Here is a 25,265-nt window from a genome sequence, read left to right on the forward strand (position 1 = left end):
TTCAGGCAACCATAAAATGTCTATTCTGCAAAAACAAAGTACCTAGGAGTTCCCCTTATTTTAATACTTTTTTTTTTCTAAATACCAGACTTTTCTGACATTGTTTATGATATTTTAGTACCTGTATATGGATATACAACTAGTGTGACTGCACACCACACAGAGGGACATAGATGTAAGTAGGAAATTTGGCTTCCTATTACAGAAATATCAAATCTTCCGTATGTCCAATGGTTTATTTTAGCAAAGAGACTTGGACAATGTTAGAGCAAAGAAGTAAGTATTATTCCTTAAACCTAATGTACTGAAACATGTTAAAATTACTTCATATCATACTGCCTGGAGCAGTTTTGAAACTTGTTCAAGTGTTAAAACTCTCCTTGAAAAAAGCTTAAATAGCTAAGGAGAAAAAGGTTTTCTGCTGACTGTTGCCCACTCACATATTGAAGTACCTTGTAATGCATAGTGTAGTCTGGAATGGGAAATACACCTGGGAACTAGAAATACACCTAGGAAACTGAAAAACCAAATGCTAGCTACTCTTCTAGATTTGTATAGAAAATCCTGTCACTGTCAAGAAAATGTTGGCTGCACATAGAGTAGAAATTGCATTTAGGAGTATCTTCACCTTTTAAAAAAGTAGATCTGTGAGAGGAAGCAAAATTCTGAATAGAAAAAGTAAATGAAAATTAATAGCATAAGAATGTAAAATTCTGCTACAACATTCTCTCTTATAGTCTAAGGCATATAAAAATTTCAGATAGCGTACGTGTATGAAAGACTTCTAAATCCCAACTTCAGAATTATATTCCAACTAAACAATGGACATGCCTTTCCTGTTGCTCTTTCCTGTAATTGAAAATGTTAATTCTTACCCATGTCAATGCAGTTTCCATTCATATTCATTAAGGGATTTCCTTTTGCTCATACCTACTTATGCCCATTGATATCACAGCAATTTTCTCATCCCCTGTATTTGTCCTTGCTTAATAGCTTTCCTGCCCACTGTTGGTGGCTTTTTCTTCCTCCTTACCTGCAGATGTCATCCCAGTGACCACATCCTCATTGTTAATAATTCTCTGAGGCAGCTCCTTTTTAACTCCCTTTACCTTCAGCCATATGATTTACCTTCAGCAGCAGCCTCTCTTTGCTTCGGAATAATTGCACCCTCCTTTCCTCATTTCTCAAGAGTTTTCATTAATCTCTTCACCTGTAGAGGTGCTTTGTCAGCTTCATTTTCTGGTGTCAGGGGTGTGAAAAGAAGAGAATGATCCTCTGGGAACAGAGTATGTCTAGGCTGGTCCTAGACCCCAGTGGTTAGTATACATATATGCTTTATATATATATATATATATATATGATTTTTCCATTTCGATTACAGAAATCTGCTTCACTCATCTGACCTCTCTGACACACAAAGTGTTCACTCTAATTCATCTGTGATATGACTACTAAGACACCACCTTCCATGTGCTAATGACGAAACCCTAGATTGCACTTTGAATCCTCTTTCTGGTTTCCCCTATAAGACTTAAACTTCTTGTTCTTTGCAAAGTTTTGCCTTTTCTTATTTATCCACCCTTCTGCTTTACTTCATGCTGTTCTCTGTGCAGCCTAGGATTTTTTAGCGCAAGGGAAGTCCACCTAGTGTGGTCTTCTTATCTCTAGGCATCTTAAAATAAATAATAGTGAAAACATCCCTCCAGATTATTATTTCTCTTAGATTTCCCAGTGTCTGCTTAGGGCAACAGCAGTGTTCATCCTTAGTCCAAACTGGCAAGTGGATTTGTTGTGAACAAAACCCTGTCCATAGGCAAATCTCAGTGGGGAAAAAGGACTCGTCCTCGTCCTCATCCTCCTCCTCCTCCTCCTCCTCTTAGATTGACACATACATCGATATTTTGAATATGGGGAAGTCTTAGGAAGGAGGGTGGGAAATCTACTCTGTTTTGATGTGCTTGGACTGGCTCACAGACCATAGGTGAAGTGCTCCTCACTTAAGAGAACTCTGTTGTAGTTAAAATTATTTTTAAGAGAATAAATTTTCCTTGGATTTAGACAAGAAGAATTGTAAATATTTGTTTAAATTACTTCATATTAATCACAAGAAAAATATATAGTTTTGGCTTCTAGCATATCAGACATTTTTATCCTAGGAAAACAAACTCATTTTCAGGCATCAAGTTCACACTGTTTTTTTCACTTTGTGAATAGAAACCACTTCTGGGAAACAGATTCTAGTGCATCAAATGTTGAAAACTGCTGGAGTAGGTGTTTGCACATGAATTAAACATCAAGCAACCTGGTATTTGACAACTGTTCTGTTTAATTTTCTGTAACTGTGATCGAAGCTACAGCTAGCAGTCTGACAGAAATACATTTCCTAGTTTGTTGAAGCATTCTGACACAATCCAGTCATAAAACTTATTGAATCTCTCCAAAGTGAGATTATAGAATATTTTAAAACTTATTTTTCAGTTAAAAAAAAAAAAATTAGATGAGCATAGGAAAGGGATCTGCTAGAGACTTCTTAGTTGATAATATCCAGTTGTATACTGTTGCTAGCAACTGCATTGTACAAGTCCTTACACAAACGAAGGCTCTGCCTCTCTGAGTTAGATTTCCTAGTTAGCCTTGCTAACTCTGAAGTTTATGTCAGAATTTGACCTGTGCTGCTGGTCAGAAACCTTTTCCTAACTTCTATCCTAATTTTAGTAATGAATATTTGATAACCATTGCAACCTTTACCACATTTTTTCTTTTATCTCACCTACATTTACTTTATTCAATGTTTTTATAAGCAGTAGTCATAAGGTTTTTCTTTTTTCTTTGCACAATTATGCTTCTCTGGTAAGACAGACTTTCTGTTTCCCTGCTTGATCTCAGCATTTTTTCTATATACCATTTTCATGTTTTAGGGCTATAAAGATGAACTGCCCATGTGATGAAGAGGGAAGTTTTCTAGTGCCTCATACACGAGCATTAATATTTACTTATTTCTGCCAGAGGAAAAAAAAGTTTGAAACATATCAAGTTGAAATGTATCAAGATCAAGTTTGCCTTTCCTATTGCAATATAGCAGGGACTCAGTAACACGTGCCTGTACTGCATAGAACAGAACAAGAACAATTTAAGCATGGCCATAATTAATCAGATGAAAGATCCATCTATTGTGTCTCCCACATTGTTCATAAGGAAATACCTGGGGGAGAATAAAAATGGAGGAAATATGTATGATGCTTCTACCTCCCAATTAGTCTCAGCTCAAAGACTTCTTGAGTCACATGTGGTATTGTGTATTTAGTAACCCTCAGTGGATTCTTTCCAGAATGTGCTTTTGCAGCTTCCATTCTTAATCCCACACAGGCCTTTAATACCCACAACTTTTGTGGCAATAAGTTTTATAGGTCGCTGCCCCTTTGCTGAGTTTCATCTCTTTTTGATTGTTTTGAACCTACCTTCATCTGATGCCCAGTATGTCTTTACTCACAAAGAGAATGTGAAAAGTTGATCCCTCTTACACTCTCTCCACATCCCTTGTGATTTTGTAGACCTTCTTCATATTCCAAAGAAGTAATTTATTTTCCAGATTGAAGACTCACAGTTATTCCTCATACAGAAATTTCATTCCTTACCTCTTTTATATCCTTTTTGAGATGAGGGGACTAGAACTTCACATTATGTTCAAACTGTAGATGAACCAAGGTTTACAGTGGCATAACTGTATTTTCTGTACTCCTGTACTAGCATCTAATTTACTTTTTAACTGCTACTGAGCATTGAGCTGACTGTTTCATGGAACTACCTATTATAATCCTAAGGTCTCTCTTCTGAATAGTAATGGTTAGCTCAGAGCTCATCATTTTTATGTGAAATTAGGATAGCCTTTTCCCCATGTGGCACTTTACATTTATCTACACTTAATTTCAGTCATTCAGGCTCATAAGACATATTCTGCTGCAGTTCTTCACAGGGCTCTCTCACCCTTACCACTCACTCTAAATAATTTAGTACCGTCAGCAAACTTTCTTATCTCTTTTCTTACCCTCTGTGCTGGTTTTGGCTGGGATAGAGTTAATTTTCTTCACAGTAGCTGGTATGGGGGTATGTTTTGGATATGTGCTGGAAACAGTGTTGATAACACAGGGATGTTTTCATTGCTGCTGAGCAGTGCTTACACAGAGTCAAGGCCTTTTCTGCTTCTCACCCCACCCCACCAGCGAGTAGGCTGGGGGTGCACAAGAAGTTGGCAGGGGACACAGCCAGGACAGCTGACCCCAACTGACCAAAGGGATATTCCATACCATATGATGTCATGCTCGGCACATAAAGCTGGGGGAAGGAGGAGGAAGGGGGGAACGTTCGAAGTTAACAGCGTTTTGTCTTCCCAAGTAACCATTACGCGTGATGGAGCCCTGCTTTCCTGGAGATGGCTGAACACCTGCCTGCCCATGGGAAGTACTGAATGAATTCCTTGTTTTGCTTTGCTGGCGTGCATGGCTTTTGCTTTACTTATTAAACTGTCTTTATCTCAACCCACAAGTTTTCTGTGGGGCTTAGTTGCTGCTGGGGTTAAACCACGACACCTTCTTTCCTATGTAGTTCATGAATATGCTGAACACTACAGGTATCAGCACAACTCCACTGGAGATTTCCACTGTTAGAAGTCAACATTTTCTACTGCTTCTCTTTTAACCAGTTATTTTACCATTTAAGGACCTTCCTTCTTACTCTATAACTGCTTCGTCACCTTAAAAGCCTTTGGTGAGGGATATTTTCAACAGCCTTTTGGAATTCTTAATTGATTACATTAACCAGATCACCTTTATCCATATGCATATTTGCTCTTTCAATGAACTTCAGTGGGTTTGTAATGAAGGATTTTTTTGTAAAAGCCAAGCTGACTCTTCTCAAGCAGATCATAATTACTCAGGTGTCTGCAGTAATTCTATTCTTTATTCTAGTTTATAAGACTTTGCCTGACACAGATGACAAGCTTACTGGTCTGTAATTCCCTGGATCTCTGGAGGAGGATTTTTAAAAATTGCCACCCTCCTATGGTTAGGCACCAAAGCAGTTTTATGTGAGAAGTTATTCACCATTGTTAATAATTCAGCTATTTCATCCTTGAGTTGCTTCAGAACCCACAGGTGAATGCTGTCTGACCTTCATGATTTGTTACTTTTCATTTTGTCTGTTTGTTTCAAAACTGCCTCAAACCAAACCCTTGACAAAATCCCTTAGAAAGAAGAGATGCACCAGGGACATCACCCCAGTTTCATCCACAGAATGCAAAGAACACGTTTAACTTCTCTGCCATGGCTTTCCTTTTGTATTCTGTTTATATCTATTCATGTGTTGGTCTTACAAAGTGTCTGGCAGACTGTGTTCTTCTGACATGTTTGAAGAAAGATTTATTACTCATTTCCGTATCTGATAATACAGTCTATGCAGGTCACTTATTTATAATACAGTCTATGCAGCTCACTTATTACCCACTTTTGCCCCAGATAGTAGAAGAAATTGTCATTTGGTTCCTAGGTGAGGTCCTTTGACTTTGCATTACTTAGCTGTCTCTTAAGTTTTACCACATCATTGCTCAAGTCTGATAATTTTTCCTTGATCTTGGTAGAGACTTCAAAATTCATGTCATCTATGCATTTAGTAGCACATGCCTTACTTTCTCTGCCCAATTCATTAATGAAATAATACAAAACACAAGAATGATTCTTGAGAAACTCAACCAATAAACTCTCTTCTCCTAGTTCTCTTGTCACCATCCACTTGGCTCCTTTCCAAATCTTACACTATATTCCATCTTCTCCATCTCAATTACTAATCTCCCATGAGTGAGTGGCAAACAGTACATTGAAATCTGCCTATATTCCATCTCTGTTATAAAAAATAAACAAACCAAACAAACCCAAAAAACTGTCTTGCAGAAGAGATATCAAATGGGTTAGCTTAACTTTGCCCTTGATGGATTTTATTGTTTCCCAGAGATCTATATGTCTGTCTTTGTTCTTTGCTTCAAAATACATTTAGCGTTGAGTAAGTTTATGATAGAAGTCTGTGGTTTTCTGGATAGTTATTTTACCTTTCTTAAACTTGGTAAATATGTAGGTTGTTCGCAAATCCTTGTCTTTCCCAATCCCTTTGTTCCTCACTCCCTATTGTCCAAATTTGATAGATTCATAAATCCTGGCAAAAGGACTTGCCATTTCATGCATCATTTTCTTCAGTCTGTTTGGGTAAACAGTATTTTGTCTTCTTAGATATGTCTGACATTGTGTCTTCAGGATTTGTTTCTGATACAGTCATTTCCATTCTGAACCATTCTTTCCTATTAGCTTTTTTGGTTTTGCATTCTATGTTCAATTTTGTTTACCTTAAGAACAAAACTTGAGTATTCATTTTGCTAACACCTTTACCTCTACTCCTCATTTTATCTTGTCTCTTAATTTCCGTGGTGTAGCGAAAGGATCTTTCTGTTTAATATTTTTAGCCCAATCCACAGGTAATATTCACTCTCTTTCTACCTGAAACTTTATTTGCTGATCATCCCCTTGATTCAGACTGTAAGTTAATAAGAGATTGTACTTAGGGAGGATCTATGCAAAAATAGAGGACCATGTCACTTCCTCTGTACCTAAACTTTTCTGTGTTCCAATAAAGAATGATCAGCCCTGCTGCTTAAGGAGAGGATGACTTGGCCTTTATTGAGCCATGAGCAAGGAGTATAGGATTGTTCAGATTTTCACTAACAGAAGGACTTTTCATTAAGGTTGGGGCTATTTCTACTCTTAAGTTCCTTTTAAAAAAATAACACAAAAAATGTATTTTTTTCTTTTAAAAACAAAACCTCAAGCCCATCTAGTAATTATAGTAAAGAAAATTGTGCAAATACACTATTTCTTCACTATAAAAACTTAATAAAATTCGAGACAATGCATGCAAAACATCACAGATAAGAAGCACTACTATGCGTTCCAGGAGTGTGTTATCCTATTGAGCAGGCAGTATTGAAATTGTCTGCTGTTTCTGAAACACGGAATCAACTTGTAATAAACTGGAGACTTAACCAGACTCAGCAATTACCCAATGCATCCACTAATTTCCTGATTTGTACTGTTTCCAGGCCTTTGTCAGCAGAAGTTGGCAGAAATATGGATGTATTTGCTGGCTCTATAATTTTAAATGACAATTTTCTTCACTGTTCTTTCCTCTTCCCTTCCCCACTTTGTTCTTTTCCCTGTTTTTTAGCCTTTGAGAGCTCAATGCTATCATTACAGTACTTAGTGTTTGACTCTTCCTACAAAACCTCGTTCATTTATGACTTTTATGATCTTTTAAAATGCATCAGTACACTTATATGAGAAGACATGTTTATTTTAAATTCAGAATTTAGGTAGAAATACAGATAGTGTATAACTTGTAGATGTCTGATTTGATGAACTTTAGCCTGAATAGAAATGCAGCATCTCACTTGGGCCTAGAACGTGTCAGGTCACTCGCTCAGATATTTCAAACATTATGTCAAGATGTAGCTGTCAAAGGCAAGTGCATAGTTACAGCTCCACACAGCAATTTTCCAGCACAGCCCTAAGGGTTTAATGCTACTTTCAGGAATACAGCATTGCACAGCTGTGATTAGAGCCAACTTCTTAAATATTCTCATCATTTACTGCTGTAGTTCTTTTTCCCTTAACACAACAAATACATGAGAAATGAGCCCTCAGCATTCTCATTTACAGCTGATGTGCAAAGAAAGCAGAGCTGACTTACTGATTGACCAGTTGGAACAAAAGATAAGGTACTCAGTATTCGTGTTGAGAAAATTTCTAAAATCCTTCCTCTTAGGAACATCTCTCACGAGTGAGTAAACCACCTTCCTAAACACAGGCAGTGACTTAGATGTCTAGATATTCTGCTGAGATACACTGGGGTTATTCGGAAGTAGAGCTAAAGAACCAGAGCTACAGTTGTAAAATATAAATGAGCATTCAGAAACTTTTCATATATATTCTTTAATACTGGCCATTTATATGCTATCTTACAGTGACACCTAACTTAGGTAGTTATATTTTGATATAATAACCATCTTTTATCCTGTATGAAAAAGTAATATAAATATGCAGTGTTTTAAAAATAGGTTTTGTTAGCTGTGGATTAAATGAGAGACAATAAGAGCATGGTATGTGGTGGTTCTGGATTTCATAAACATAGTACTCGAGTAACAGTCTTTTTTAAAAAAAATCATGCCATCTCATTCTGTATTATTTGTATTCATTTCTGACATGTAATTTTTCCATTTTTCTGTTTACAGTACCACTCCATAGATCCAGGATAACACTTTAAAATGATGGTCTTTGTGCTAGATTTTGGAATCATGGATGGAGTTCAAAATGTTTTAAGCCACATTATTTGACTCAATTATTAAGTCTAAACATGGTGATTAATTTGTCAACACAGACAAAATGGGGCCCAGCATAAATGCAATCTGGTAGGATTTTTGTATTTTTGTTCCCAAGCATTAGTTATCTGCCCTCATTGAACCCAGAAAGGCAAAAATACTAATCAGTATAACTAAAGAAGTGTATATGAATTCGTATATGAACCTTCTACTCTATATGTTCCTATGGCCTAGAATACCTGTTTTCTAATGTACAAGTAACTGTTACCAAAACACTTGGCTAGACCTTTAGCTAAACTTATTCTCTGAACTAAGTTTATAGTGCTAGAAGATAAACAGATAGCCCTAGGGCAGGATTAATCTCATACACAGACAGATGTGCTCTAGGGACCTAGAGTGCAATTCCATTTCCTGAATTTAGGTACCCAGCATCAGCTGAGAGACCTCAGGCATGCTGCCTGGCCACCAGCTGTTGGCTCATCTCAGACCTCCTGCACATTGTGTCACATCTCCTGGTTTGATGGGGATGTCTTGGTTATTCTAGCACGTTTGTCACTAGGAACATCAATTTAGCACCTAAATTAAGTCCTTGAAGTTGAACCCTTTTACCCCAACTCAGAAAAACATCTCATTTCAAGACGGCATTTACATTTTAGTTATTTAACCTAATTCTACTTAAGTGTGTGCATGATGTTAAGTATGTGATTAAGATGTGCTTAATGTTCTGTAGCGAATTCATACTTCTGTCTTGTTTCTTCTGTGTTTAAGATTAAACTTCTAATGGTAGGTGTAGGGGGAGCGTCCCCTCCCTTGCAATGATATTATGTGGTGAGGTGTACTTACCAGAACGCTGCTCTAGCATTGCAAGCTGCAGCATCCCACCTTCAGGAAGCTATTTCTGCTGCCTCCTGTTACTCAGACCAGACTTGTGAGGGGAGGGATATACCACTCTTTCTGCACTGCAGACCCAGGTGTGATGGATTAGCCTGGTCACTGTAGACAGAAAGACAAGTAGGGCTGACTCTCCAGCTGGGGCCCAGGGGGAGATTTTAGCTCTTCCGTGAGATGCTGTCTACTCCGCCTTCTCAACACTTAAGACTATTTGCCTTTCCAGTGTGGCACAGAACACAAATCACGCCAGGACTATGGCAACCTATTGGGAGAAAGAGGCTATTGGGGTGCTTGCCTGCCTTCAGCCCTCTCTCTGGCTTCTACAGTAGTAGTTGGTTTCCTATGTGCTGTTATGACAGCGAGCAAAAGTAAGGTTTTCTCAAGTGCTGTATTTCCAGTAAGAACATCAGTACTTGAGATATACAATGTAAAGCTGTTATAAAGCCCAGCATAGTCATCTGCTGCTCGAGATAGCTTGCAAAAAATAAATTCAACAGTGTCTATAAACATGTTATTTAATTTTTCACTGTCTACATCTCTTAGGGATGGAGGATGTTCATCATTTTGCATACATCAATGCAAGTGCAATTCAACTTAGTACTGACATATAGTTTAATTGGCTTTAAAATGGAATTTTGTTTTTTGAGTGCTAATTTTCAGGTAATGACTTTCTAATTGATTATCTTTTTATGAAGGACCATTGATTCATTCCCTTTAATGAAACTCAGTTGGCTTCCCAAGAGTATTTATGAAAAGCTGCTGAAAACAAGGATCTATCGCTACTGCTTTCTTTCTACCTTGCTTTGCTCTTCGTTCTGTCTAAAGTATATTCCTTTTATTCTTCCTTAAGCAAGCTTAGACTAACAAGGCTAAACAATTGTATTCTCTATATATATGAGTATGAAATGGGCTTTTTGAAAAAAAAAGTCTCTTTATTCAAAGATGGATTGAACTTTTGTGACATTCTTCCTAAAAACTAGATATTCACTGTGGCCTCTGATATATTAATCTGACAGCTATTTAACATTTGTACCAGAGTTATTCTAAGCAATCAGTTTGGTTTGCACAGAGATTATCTGAACAGATGTTATTTTACAAAAAGAGGAATGACAATTTTTAAATGGAAGTATGAGCTATTGTGTTATCATATTGCTTGTATGATTGAGTTAAGTCATAGCTGAGTTTATATGAAGCACAGTGGAGACCGCCTGAAAGTTTTCTGCTGCACTACAGCATAGCAATCCCAGCTAGATAATAATGCATAATGTGAGTGATAATTGGAAACCTTTTGGTGATCCTATTTAAGAAGGGTTTGAACCCTAATGTTTAAGACTGACACAGGAAGAGAATGAATACCCATGCTGTTTAGTCTGATTTTATACATCCATCAGTGAGGGAGGGAAAAAACAAAACAAAACTACTCTCTTTAAAATAAAGCCTGTACAAATTTTGCAAGCCAGATCATGTTGTAATTTTGCAAGCTGTTCCAGACAAATTACAGGTTTTGCTTAATTATCTGATTATTTTGATATTATGGAAGTATAGCCAGTGTTTTCTCATCCTAGTTTGCTAGGTTCTTGCAGAGGAGAAGTTATCCATGATAGTGAACCATTCTTTTATACAGAACAAAAGATGTAATGAGATCCAGTGACTGGAGGAACAAACCAGACAAAGCCCAAGTATAAATAAATAATATTTTTTACACTGAATATAAGTAACCATTGGAAGAGCTTCCGTAGGAGTGTGATAGATTTGATTTTCCATCACTTTCAGTTTTGAAATCAAGACTGAATAACCTTATGAATGTTGCACTACAGCCCAGACTGAGAACTCATTACTTCAACTAGTGCATGGGAGTCGGTACTCTGTGTCTGCTGAACTCCAGACTAGATTTTCATAATGCTCCCTTCTGGCCGCAAAAGTCAATGAGTCTCTGTCATTTGATTTATTTCTTTTTTTTTGAGCGAGCAGGGATGTAGAAAAAGTGCATGGATTGTTTTTGTTTTTAAAGGATCAGTGCATAAATAATAGCTAATGAATTCTCAGCAAACACTTCTGAGAGTATTATCTCCGTTTTACAGATGGAATGAGTTTCAGAGACATTGGGCTGTTAGTCTAAGTTCACACATGAAGTAAGCAACAAAACACAACTGCCAACAGTCATTCCTGGCTGCAGCGCTTGTACTATTACAAGTATTTACAGAGCTTTATCAAAGGGCTGTAAAGACATTTCCTGCAGGTGCCTCCTGCAATCCTATGGAGAAACAGCGTAACATTATGATAGCCTCTTCCTTCTGAAGAATTCCAAATTTGTTCTGAGCACTTGCAAGGATGTTTTCAAAATACTCTCAAGAGGTAACTAAATTGGTCTAGAAGGCAGGGGAAGTGAAAGATGGGGAGGTCCTGGTTCCTTTGCCTTTACACTCCTGCTTCCTAAAAATAACCACAAAGAGTATTTTTGGTTTCTCTCATATTAGTTGTAGAGAAAGGGATATATCAGACTAATAAATAGCAACAAGATCATGGCGTCTTCACTACGAAAGCTGGTGATAGTAAGAACACCTGCCATTATTGGAAAACAGCAATGTCAGTGTGACGTAGCTTTGGAAAAAAAGAATATGCAAGAAGATTCACTGTGTATCTACCAGCCTTTTCCTGATCACTTTGGGCCTTTGCATAGGAACAGAACCGCACTCCACCTTTTCTGTGCTGCTGTAAATCCTTGTCACGGGAGAGTAAATCATGTAGGACAAATATTGGGCCAGTAATATTTATTCAGTAATAAAGATCTTTTTGTGTCAGAATTTCCACCTTCTGCTTCTACACGAGTAGTGAAACACATGAGGCTATTAATGGCAGAGGTGTTGTTCTGTCGACCTCCAAGCCTTCCTTTCATTCAGTGGCTGTAGAGGCCCTCAACCCTGCTCAGTGATAGACTCAAGAGACTGCGATGAGGTCATGCTAAACTCAAAATGTCACTGCCTCCTTGGTCAGGGAAGCATGCGTCTTGGCTGCCAAAAATAAATAAACCAGAAATACCTGAATCAGATAAAATTGCCCATGCTGTGTGAGGAAAAATAATGACTCGCACACAACTAGTGATCAATTGACTCTAAATGTTCAACCCTCTAAGACTTATAACACAGCTTAAAATTAAATTTAGGAAGTTTCTGTTGCAAGCAAATTAGGCCATTAAATCACTTTACTATTCATTTTATGAATTGTAAGGAAAAGAAGAAGTGGACAGGTGATCAAAATTTTAAAATCCTTCCTTCTTCCAATTATTTTTTTTTTAAATAGGTTCACCTTTGCTGCTTATTAAGCAAGGTTTTTAATATATAGAAGTCCTCCTATTTCAGGTGCTAACACCTATTTGAGGTCATTTGACCTAAAAGATGCCTATACAGTCACTTTCAGAATAGTACTTGATGTAAACCTGAACCAAACAACATCATAGGGAAATTACAGAGGCATATTATCTCTGACAAAGGAAAAAATATAACTTCTGAAAAATACAGTCGGAAAAGAGGTAATGGGATGAAATCGGATTATTTACTTTAGAACAAAAATATCACCTTCAGTAATCTCCTTTGTTAAGACATTTAACGGTTTACTAAATTCCCAGGGTTTCCAATCAGAGATTACTTCTTGCTCTAAACTTCTGATATGGATATCAGTCACTTTCTGCATGAAGGCTGAGTTGCCATTTCACATTGTCAGAATGGACTTAAGCGGAGACACAAGTATTCTGTAGTCCTTCCAAAATCTTTCTGTCATTTTCATCTTAGCAGAAAGAAAAAAATAGAATAAGAAGTTAACTGAAAGAAATCCCTGAAGAAAGAGGTAACTTGTAACAATCCACATATTCCTTTGCACATTCCTTTATAAAATAGTCCTGTGGCTTTTTGGTATCATTTCAAAAGGCCAAGTGGTTAAAACTGTCCTTATTTCCCTAGAAAGATAAGCAGCTTTTAGATGCAAGTTGAAGGATAGGCAGGCATGTTTGAAGACTGTCACGCATTGTAATTCTGCTTTTGGAGATTTCTTAGTAATATTGCTTTGATCAGTTTGAAAGGATTATTCTATAGAGTCCTACTCCACATATTCTTCCCGAGACAGGAATTTTGTGTTTGCTTGCAATTTTTCTTATGATTCTTTGTGTTTGGAGCCCTTTTAGACTTGTACTGAGTTTTAGAAAGGGTTCACATTGATGTTTCCTATATTCATGTTTGGTTTATATTTGGTCCTGGGCCACAGAGCAAAAGGTTCTAAACCTGTGATCCTCTGTCAAGAAGATCTTGTCCTAAGGTAGTGAGTTTCAGAGTACGGGCTCTGCCTAGGGCAAATAGGAGAAAAGAAAAGGAAAACGGCTAGAGATTTCCTGTATCCTAGTTATCATTGGTAACTGCACCAGCCACTGGAATTGTTGATTTTAGTGCATGCAAAGTATTTTAGATAAGTTATTTTTATTTTCTTCCCTCTTGTCATGTTCAGAGAGTACTGCAGCTACAGCCAGAAACCGAGACATGTATTAGTGTTAGATGGCAATAGTAACATATTTCCTTTTTTTTTCTCTAGGCATTGTCTGCTAAATCTTGACTTAATACTATACATTTATTTTGTTCCTTTCATAAACGTGACAACTTGGAAGCATACATAAAGAAAATAAAAAGATACAAAATTATATTAGATACATACTTTTCAAGTTTTTTTATAATTTTTTAATGTTTTAAGGACAGCTGAAGATATGTTTAAAGAAAGTTTATTATTTTGTTGTTATCCAGTCTGACTTCCCATTATTGGGAAGCTCATTTGAGTTATGGAGGACTACAAATGCTATTTGCAATTAACTATAATCCCAGCATTAAACAGATACAGAAAGTATACTGGAAAATCACCTGATTTTTTAATTTTTGTCTTTAAAGTTTGTTTATTGTTATCTCAATATATGACATTAACTTCAAACTTGAAGTAATTAATACACCATAACCAGACTTTATTCCCCACAGCTTGATTTACAATTGTATTCCTGTAACAAACTATTTCAGATATGGCACGTGTTTTGGTTAAGGGTTGTTTCTTGCACGCTAATGGTCTAGGCAGAATTGCAATGATCTGAAAAGTAGTCTTTGGACATTTCTGTGATTTCACATAGGAATGAAAACCACTCATAACTGAGAACTGCTTATCTTAAAAATTGACCATCCTGATTTCCTCATCACTCGAAAACTCAAAAGCTTTCTTTATTTAGTTGCTATGTCCCTTCTAAAAATAGAAGATTCTAAGCAGTATTTAAAATAGGTTTTGCCTTTGTACTTTTTCCTGCAGGGAGTTTCAGTCTTATAATCCGATGCACTAAGTGCAGTGGGCATGGAATGACATTGCAGAGTTTGTACCTGCCTCTCAGAAGTGCACTCGCTAGTAACAGCCTCAACTTCTTGGGTTGCAAAGTTTCACATAAGTAACCCAGTAGAGTAGTGGAGTGTGTAGAAGAGACACAAGAAGCTTTGAGACCAGACTGGTGTAAAAGGAATAAATACTGTTCTGAAAATTACTTAAAAGCTATTTAAAAAGCATCAAAGTATGTGAAAATTGCCACATACATCAGTACCAGAGAGGAAAAGAAACCAAGGACCACACTGGGTTCCTCTCTGTTTGCCCTTCTTCTCAAGGTGAGAGCTCCTCTTAGTGCTGAGCTCTGTAGCCCAGCAGCCAGTAATCAGAGAGCTGTTGCTGTTATTATTTCAGTAATGACTGCAGTTGTGTTTAGTTAGTCTGGAAACACATTCTTCCTGTCTCCCTTTCATTCTACTGAAGATGTAGCCAAAGTAATTTTTTTCTATTAATGAATGAAACCTCACAAGTCCCTGGGAGAAAAGCAGTTTTTATTCTGTCTCTATCACCATTTCACACTTTTTTGTATTCTTTTTCTTCTAACATGAAGTAGTCACTAAGCAACTTTTGGAAGTAATTTGTTGATTATATTCTCCATTTTTTTTAATACATTTGTATTACACCTAGGAAAATTTATGTTTTACTGTGTAGCCAGTGAAGAGTGGCAAACTTTTAATTTAGTTCCTATCTCCCACTTTGCTTCACTGACTGCAAAAGGCTTAGATTTCTAATTTAGGTGCCCGTGTGAATACTTGACTAAGTGCTTAATAAGTATTATTTTATTTTTACAACCCCATAAAACAAATGAATTTTTACTCCCTATTTTATATGTGGAATTGAGACAGTGAAAGATTAAGTCAAAACTACCTAATCATTTTGTGTGCCCAGGAAACTATACTAAGTTTCACTGAAGTTTTTTGCAACTTATTTGTCTAACATCCCATGGGAGCTCTGGGGCAGTCACAAAGAGAATCCAGCTCCTGTGCTATAGGGCACACCTTCATGGAAGACAGTTCTTTCCCATCTGGCAGTCCACAGGCTTGGGCATTACACATGTTTCAGTTTCTCATGCAAATAAAGGAACTACCTTAAAGATATCAGTATTATTCATTATGAAACCCCAAGTTATCCCTGGAGTGGGTCTACCCCGTGACCTGAAATGTCTAAGAGTTAAAATCTGTTTAGTTTATTTAAGACAAAAGCAAGTTAATGATTACTCCCCAATGTGTTAAGAAATTTTTACTAATGATGCAATCAATCAGTTGATCTTGACAGCAAATATGTAATATTATTCAATGGCTGGAAGGTTGTATTTTCACAAATTCAATCTAGGTGTAAATACTGGATCTTAAATCTTGAGAACGAATTGCCAAAGACAAGGATAGACTTTCATCAGCAAGTTCCCAAATCAAGCTCATCTGTTTTTCTTGTTGAATGTAGTTATGGTTAAAAATGAAAAAAACACCCCAAAACCTCAAGGTATTGCAACCACAATTGTTTAGGGTATCAGAATGGACAATCACAATTATCTCCTTGGGTATTGTATGAATCTCTGGAGAGTAAATAGCATGTAATTATGGAAATAAATGACTATCATAATGTTATTCAGGAATTCATTAAGACTCTGCAGAAACCCTTCTAACCTTTCAGCGTTGACTTTACTTAATTTTTTTGGTGTATATTTCAGGTTTTAAAAAAAATTAAAATTTTCACCGTTTTGTGTCATCTTGAACAAAACCTACTTGGTTCAGCACAGGGGTTGAAATCTCTTGTTCATTATGCAGACCTGAAAATTATCTGCTAAATTTATGAATATCAGTAGTAGAAACTTTTCATGTTATGTTTGGTATCCACACCAAAAGGGAATCAGATATTTGCTGGTGAGCCATTTGGCACATCTCTGGAATATTATGTTCAATTTCAGGATGTGGAGAAGCATGAGTCTGTTGCTGCCTTTGCTGTGATGCCATCTGTGATGTCCTATAAAGTAAAACTTAGCAGTATCCATATGTTTGTGTCCCCTTGTTCTTGAGTCTAAAGGTTAAGGGAACAGGGGGATTAAGTGGATTTGCCAGGAAAACAATCAAACAAAAACCCCCAGTCTGTACATGTGCACTCTCAGATGTTCTGCCCCAAATATTCATGTAATATAAAGTTACCAAAAGATTGCTGTTTTGTCCTGGAAAGCAGTCAGTTTTCCTAGAAAAATGCACAGATAACTCGGTAATGTTTCTGCCCATAAAAAGGTATGAAAAATTAGTGTGGAAAAATATGAGAAAAGCAATTCATTCTTGGGTTTGGTGTGTATGAGCAGAGTGGAGAGGTGGTTCTTTTTTGTTTTAGATTTTGGCTTTAGGCTTCATTACTTAAAGTAAATTAAACAAAGATAATATCCTACAATAGTGCCAAAGGAGAAAAGAGCATTTCACTTGCATCCAGTTAATATTAATCATGTTCTGGAAACAGTGGCCATGCTCATGTGGGGTTTTTTGGGGTTGGTTTGTTTGTTTGTGTATGGGGTTTTTGTTTGTTGTTGTTTTTAAAGAAAAACTACAAACATCAATACGCGAAGTTAAAACTCAGTGACAGATTTGTAATTTCTATTTCGAGTATCTGAAATTATATCCAAGGTATCATATCTTGCTTTATGATTCCTCCAATTCTCTGTCTTCAAGTTTTAAAAACTTTTTCTAGGAATGAGTGTACAAAACTGAAATCTGTAGGAGTCATCTGTGAACAGAAGATGAATGATCCTTTAAAGATTTCTTGAGACTTAAAGATTTCTTGAGGCTCCTGTTAAAATAATAAAAAACTAAACATTCCTGAAAATGAGATGAAGTTCTTTTTAAGTATAGCAACAGTTAAGCAGGTTATAAAATGTTAGCATATTATGTTATAAAAATCAATAACGTTATGTTGCTGAATCATTTGGTTTTGCTGGGAGATGTAAAAGGGTAAAAGGCAACAAATACAGCTTTCAGCATTATTCTTTGGATGTAGTGATAATTACATGATGTTATACATCTAATTACAACGCATACATGGTTAGAATATGTTTTTAGCATACAAAGAGAGAATTTGGACCTGAAAGTAAACCCCCTGGGAATCAGTAGAGAATTTAAGGGAATAATGTGATCAAAATTATAGTTCTGTTTAAAAACTGCTAGGAAATATTTTGAGCATAGAAAAGATGTGTATTCAGTTATATTAAAAGCCTGTTACTAGATGGTAATAAGATGCATATTTCTTCTTATTGACCACCTTACAAATACATAAAATATTTAGATTGCCTTCTCTTCATCAAAGTTTGATTGAAATTGGCCCAGTGAGTTCCAAAGAGAGAAGACTGACAGAGAGAAAGACACATGGATGCACATACACATATTCAGTACAAGATTGCATGTGTTCTGCTATTAATAAACCAGTTTTAAGATGTAAAGCAAACATCCATTTCTTCCTGGAAATTAAAACAGAAGAATGATATAAATGCAGTGATCATTGCTTGCATGTTGGTTTTAAAGGGTCTTGAACTGATACAGTGAGAGCGGAAGTGTCTCAGACAATTTTCTTAATTAACCTACTGTTCTCGTTTCTCTCTTCATTGGAGATCGCATTGGAAATCACTCCAGTCCTTATATATTAATTTAAGACCTGATTTAAAGTGGGTACTTGACCAAGTTCCTTACTTTGAGTATGTGAGTAGTTTTTCAGAAATCAGTGGTACTACACATAACATTGGTAACTTGCTTAACTGAGATGTGCAGCTGTGGGAAGGATGTGGGTAACTGTACTGAAATTGGGAGTTTACCAGTATCACTGATAGTGGAATCAAGATCATATGAGCACAGAGTACCATCAGCAGCATTATAATGTTGACTTTATCCACATGTTGTTAATCCTGAGCTCTTAGGAGCTCTGGTCATTTTATAACCGTGAGTCTCAAAGATGAGATTCAGCACCTGTTGAAGGTACATCATACATTTGGGCTGGATTTTCATAGGTATCCAGCAGGGAAATGTTTCAGCAGCAATGAGGCACTTAGAGCTTGACTCAATTTTCTAATGAAGTTAAGGGTTTGGTTTTTTTTTTAAATGTTCACATGGTAAAACAGGAACACTTTTTTGAAACATCTTGGTTTCTCTGAAAGCTACTATGGATTTCAGTCAGCTTGTGCAGCACCAATACGTGATGTGAATTTTTCCAGCGTCCCTGGATTTGGACTGCCCTGCTATGCCAAACACCCTTCCACAGCACTACTGGCCGAGAGCTCCCAGCATCCAGCCTGCCCTGCTCCTCTCCTTGAGGGTGCAAAGTCTTGAGAACTCAAGGGAAGAACAAAGTTTTCCAGATTTTCTTTGCTGTGCAGGCAGAGGCCTGACAGCCATAACCAAAGATACCAACTTCTCAAGTTTGTAATCTTTCTAGTTTTTGGAAAAGTATTTGTTTTGGAATTTTGGGGATTTTCTGTAAAATAAAAATTTTAAGGTTTAGCCAGCTCTATGCTTAACTCACCTTGGAGTCCTCAAAGAAAACCCAGGTATGCTTCCCACAGACATTCTATCTGTCTGTGGACGTTTCCATATTTTATAATACCACACTTCTATTGACGTGGCTTTTGCATGCAAATCCTGTTTCTGTTTATGAGAGCCATTTATAGAGCTATAGTACCATGGAACATAGACTCTGCGGTGTTTTCACTATTGCTGTGTCAAAATAAAGCTAGAAGCCTAGATTTTTTTTATAAGTCAGACCCGTAAATTATTCCCTCCTTTGTTTAAAATACCAATGGCCAATGCAATGCCAAACTGTCAAGAAGTATAATAGTAAGTATATAATTAAAGTAATGAAAAAAAATTACTAGTAATTAAAGTTATGAAAAAAAAATATAGTTCTTCCTCTTTTAATTGGAAAAGAAATGTCGTCCTAATATTCCATGTATTGCCCTATATTTACATCACCCTAGAAAAAGCATACATTGAAGTAATTTTAATACTTGTCTCTGAATAAATCATTAATTTAGAAGGAGAATTCTTCACCTGAATTAAGTCAGGTGAAGAATTAATTTTCCCCTTAAGCATGTTAGGTTCTCTGGTATATATGTGATGATTTTTGGGGGTGAAATGCAGGTTTTTTTCTCTGATACACTAAGAGTTGAAAGATTGCAAACATCTTTTTGTTCATTTGATTGAGTATCTGACCAATATTCTTTCATTCTTTTCCACTTTGGTTAAAGTATGAGAACCTCCACTTTTGTTCACTTAATAACATTTCTTTTCATTCAGTCTTGAGCCTCCTTACTTCAGAGATAATTTTTTTAACACTGAGAATTTCTTTTTAATCCTTTATTGTAAAAGGTGATCAAAGCATTTTCCCAAAATGAGATTTTGTAATGTATTTGCTGTAACCATAAAGTCGAGTACTGAATGGTATTGCAAAACTGTCCTTTTACAGGAAAATAAACACATTTTTGTCAGTTTTACTTAAATAATACTATTAAGCTGTATGTCACTTTACTACTATAGTAAAATACTACTATAAATTTATAATTTAGCTTTAACATTTATAATTATTGATGAGAATATCATTGTTCTGTAAATACAGGAAACAAAATTGAGTCTGAATCTTAACTTTCGCTAAGTTTTCTTCCAAATTTCACAAAAACTTACCTTCACTTCTCTCAGGGTCTTTGTTTATGCAAAGAAAATTATACTGAATGTCTCTACTGTGTCTCTATGTACAGTAGTGTGCTGAATCATCTTGATAAAGTGAATTTCAAAGATCATACAGCTTCTTTTTGCTGCTGCTTCTGCTGAAGAAACCTCCTGTGCCAAAAGCTTTTTTGTTTTTAACTTAATTATTTGGCCCATTAAAATATATTATCTGTCCTATAAACCTGCCCTAGTAATTTTTGAAAAATACTCAGATCTGAACAAATTTTACTCTTAAGGAAGCCAGTCGCAAAACTCTTAGTGAGTACTTTTGAAAACTCCGTTCAACATATGCTTTAAAGCAGTGTTTAGAAAGGATATGGGGGCATATTTTCTTCCCTTTCTTCATTCTTATTACTTTGCTGTCCTGTAGAGCACTGTCTTTGAGAAAAGTGGTTGTGTGAGCCGGCATAGGCAGGACGCAGGAACAACCACAAAACCATGGATGAAATGCAAAGAGCAAATTTATTTTTGTTACCTCGCTAACTGGGGGATCCCCGAAGCAGCACCTGGACAGAGGCACACAAGCGGGGACGCAGGCACCGGGGAGCTTGGTCCTTGCCAGAAGATCATTGAACCTGTTGTTTTTCACCTGTATTTCAGGGATTCGCGCAGGCGTAGTTTACCACTGTGCTTTGATCTTTCCCACAGCAGGGCAGGAATCTCAAGCATGTTTGATAGGGTGCCTCTGAGTTTATCACAGGCCTATGTTCTGCTTGTCCAACACACAAGGCCAAACAACAATTAGTATGGTATATGTGTTTTTCGACACCCTAGCTGCAAGTCACTTGAGTGTGTTTACAATCCTCCTCGCCAATCTTCCGTTATTTTCCCACAGTGGTTGTTACTCACAACACTCCCCATCTTTTCGTTGCAATGGGAGCTGAAACTTAAAGCAGTTTACAGAAGGTGGTACCCAATACAAGAAGAGAAATGACTTGTAGAACAGACGATTTTGGAGTTGGACTGGTGAGACAGTGCTACCTGTTTTACAGACAAGTGAGCCATTTTGGTCATTTTCCCAGTTTGGGTTAAAGAAAAACCACGTTACCCATGAAAAGCACACATCTGGCAATAATATTTAAGTGAATTCATGAGATTAATAATCTGAAAAACTTGTTTAATTTATACAGGTATTTCCACCTTTTTCTGAGAAATAGTTTTGTAAGAGGGTTTCTTATTGTACATTTCTATATTTTTTTTAGCCAGACATCCACTCCCTGTTTAAAAAAAATCTCCTATTAGAGATGTGGGTCTGAAGTATACTTTTAAATCTTATTAAACTCTTTGTTAACCTTAGCAAACATGTGGCTTTGAAAATTGTATAAACTCAGTTTTTAATGAGAACCTGCCTTTCTGAGTCCACGTACAATTCTCGGTCAGAAAAGGAGATTTTACAGCAATAGTACATAATTCACAAGCTCCTGTAAATTGACTTTTCAGCCTTGCAATGATGGATATTGGCCTGATGTTTGCATTATCCACAGAGCATGTATTACTGTACCACATTTATCTAAATGAAGGCTGTATTTAAAAGATACTGTTCTGCTGGAGACCAAAGGGAATGCATTTTAATAATAGAGGAAACTAATGACAGACTGCCCTATTCTCTATTGACTGTGTTTATGCATTCAGGAAGTGTTACTGGATCATATACCAGTAGAAACCCTCTAAATATCAAACACCTTCTGGTTTCAGCCCTAAGTCTTTCTGACAAAGGACTGGTAAAGCACAAGTCAGGGCACAAAGTTTAGAGAGCTACAGAAAAATCATTCTGATTTTGAGAATTGGTTTTCATCAATGTTTTAATCAAATTATATAGAAAATATCATGCCTTCCTATATTCAGCTTCCTTTGCCCCTATATGTCTAGCAAATTAAACAAACAAACAAACCCCAAAACAAAACAACCAGCAAAAACCTACATTAAGAGAGTTTTGATAAGATTATGCCAAGTATCACAAAATTAAGACATGCCCTAACCAAAATTGCTCTTGAAATATGGAGCATTACCTTGCATGCTCACTACAATCTATTTTTTTAAAGGATCAAATTCTTTATTCCCTCCATGAAGTTCTGTGATTCCTAGAACAAGACTAAGAGAATAGGCAGCTGTTCAATAAGATTTTTTGTCCTCATTCAATGTATGCTTTCCTTTGTTGTTTTATTGTCTTCTATTCAGCTCAGAAGACAGAGCTGTTAATTTCCTTATAAACACTTACCACTCGAATATAAGTGCTTCACAGACACTAATTAATGTACCTTACAAGCTCAGCTATGAAGTGAGGGGTGCCATCATCATCATTTAGCACATTAATAGCTGCAGTACAGAAAAATTAAGGTGAATGTAACCATTAATATATGTCATAATTTTTGGAGTCCACCAAGGAAGGGATCCTGTGGGTCCTTCCTAGATCTACTGTGCACTGTAGAAAGTAATTATTCATCTAAGATATCCTTTTGGAATAAGTAGTATCTGGGCATGTAATTAGGCATTGCTACATCTGTATGCAAAGGGCTGACAAATTTTCTCTCTTGCAAATTTTGGTGACTATATTTTGCAGTAGTATTCCTTACAGCCCAATTGATTCTTTCTTTGTTTTTCATTCCACTGTGGGTATTTATTATAGGATTCTTAACGGATTTATTCAGACGGCAACTGTGTAGATACTACTACTGAATATTTTTTTCTCTGTAGCAAAAATATCTTTTTTTTATGAGGATGCACAAAAAAATTTTATTTTCATAGGCTCTCTAGTAATGGGTCACCTTTTCTCTGTTCATTTATGACTACTCTGTTCACTGTTACAAGACACATTTCTATTGAAAATTACCTGTGAAGAGGTGTGAAAGTTCCTCTGAAAATGTTGAGAATGACTAACTGATAGTCTTTAACAGCTGCCACCAATGAATGAATGGATTCTCAATAAACTGAGAAGACAAAAAAAATAGTCTATTATGATAACTAATAGTTATTGTTTACTTTTAAGTTTGATGCTATGAAATATTTAACAATAGGTACAAAACTACAAACCAAGTGCTAAATATTTACTCCATTGATTTTCAAAACTCCCTTGAGAGCTTGTGTCCTTTCCTGACTTTCAAAGTTTTATTCATCAAAAATAGGCTGTGTTGTGGGTGACAGCTATGGTTAGGAAAGAAACTGGACACTCACTTTCCAGCGGGTAATACATCAAAAGTAAAGGAAGATTTTTAAATTCTTAGAAATTTGAGAAATTGAAGGGGTCCCTTTCTATTGTAGGAAGCAAGTTATTTCAGTGTTCATATTTACAGGAAAATGACTGGTGCGTGTAATCTTATTGATAAAGGATGGGTACCTTCTTCCCCAGAAAAATCACTCTGGATTAGACACTTTTATTAACACGTTCATAACTGAGTAACAGATTAGTGATGCAATATGGATTACTTTCTTACCTAGCAGCAGTTGTTCCATGATTTCAACATATCTGTTGTGGATAAAGAGGTCTCAATGCTACTGTTTTGGTATTCTTGTGAAACTTTATAAATCAACTGTTCATTTGGTCACTATCAAAAAAACATTTAAACCAAACTTCAGTGTAACCTAGACACTCAGAGGACTTCACTACCTGCTTTTCAGAACAGAGCCTTTATAGCATGTGAGATAGATGTAATACAATAATTTTCTTTTTCTTCTTCTTTCCCTTAGGCATTTCCTGGAAATACTAACTCTGATAGTGTGGTCCGGCATGATTTACAACATCCGGTTATTGCTCGCTATGTGCGGATAGTTCCTTTGGACTGGAACGGAGAGGGCCAAATTGGGTTAAGAATTGAAGTCTACGGCTGCTCCTATTGTAAGTTTTTCGATGATCATCCTTTTCTTTTTCCCCCTAAATAAAAACTGGTTTTGGATCTCAGATTAAATCTGAATCTCAAGTACTTTTTGCTTAGATAGATTAAGATGTTCCAGGATTGCTAATTATATTGCCCAGGGCTTAATGAAATATTTATTGTAACCTTAACTCTGAGTTGCTAGTTTGTTCTTCTCTGGAAGATGCAACATTGGAATTTGTGATAGTGCTTTGAAGTTGCTCCTTTTGATCTTCATGGTATGTTTTGCAGAAGGCTTTTACTATTATATAAGCTTGAACGGGCTAGTTGAGGAAAAGATAGTATTCAGACAAATGTCGTGTTGGATCTTGAGGGGAACAACTGGGAAACAGAACATAATTCATTACGTGGTGCTAGAGATAGAATTAAAGCAAATAAATAACAATTCTATCAGAGTAGCTCAGATTGTCTAAATAAACATGTTTTTCAGATGTTTTTCCTGTAGTATTTGAATATGACTTTAGAATTTCTTTTGAAATCTGGATGACCAATAGTACAAATGCTCCTGAAGTTGAGAGCAGAACTGATTATGTTTTAAGAAAGCACGGGTAGTTTCTAAATGCCCTTACTTGAACTCAATCCAGGCAGTGCTTTAAAGAAAGCTTACAAACCTGCAGAAAATTGTGTCTGATGTCCTATTTCTAAGTACGTATTTTTTATGCAGTATCCTCTCGCAGAGGCGATCAGCTCCGGTGCAGGTCGTATTTTTTTGCATTATCCTCTCGCAGAGGCGATCAGCTCCGGTGCAGGTGCGATCTGCCCCCCGTATAAACCAGCACCACTAAGAAAAGGCAACGGGTGATAGTAGTAGGCGACTCTCTTCTGAGAGGGGCGGAGGCACCCATTTGCCGACCGGACGCACTCTCTAGAGAGGTGTGCTGCCTACTGGGGGCTCGCATCAGGGATGTCACCGAGAGGCTTCCAAGCCTCGTACAGTTCACTGACTATTATCCGCTGCTGCTGTTTCACGTGGGCACCAGTGACACA

General features: G+C 36.6%; 1 protein-coding gene across 1 annotated transcript in view; it reads left to right on the plus strand.

Annotated features, from left to right (window-relative positions):
• CNTNAP2 (contactin associated protein-like 2) overlaps positions 1 to 25,265 on the plus strand; it is a 972,464-nt gene that overhangs the window by 232,406 nt on the left and 714,793 nt on the right. Inside the window, exon 4 of the mRNA XM_019470872.1 lies at positions 24,094 to 24,241. Within this exon, the coding sequence (XP_019326417.1) occupies positions 24,094 to 24,241 (148 nt within the window). The remainder of the gene's footprint in view (positions 1 to 24,093; positions 24,242 to 25,265) is intronic.

This window comes from Aptenodytes forsteri, unplaced genomic scaffold (assembly GCF_000699145.1).
Source record: "Aptenodytes forsteri isolate BGI_AS27 unplaced genomic scaffold, ASM69914v1 Scaffold282, whole genome shotgun sequence".
Lineage (NCBI taxonomy): Eukaryota > Metazoa > Chordata > Aves > Sphenisciformes > Spheniscidae > Aptenodytes > Aptenodytes forsteri.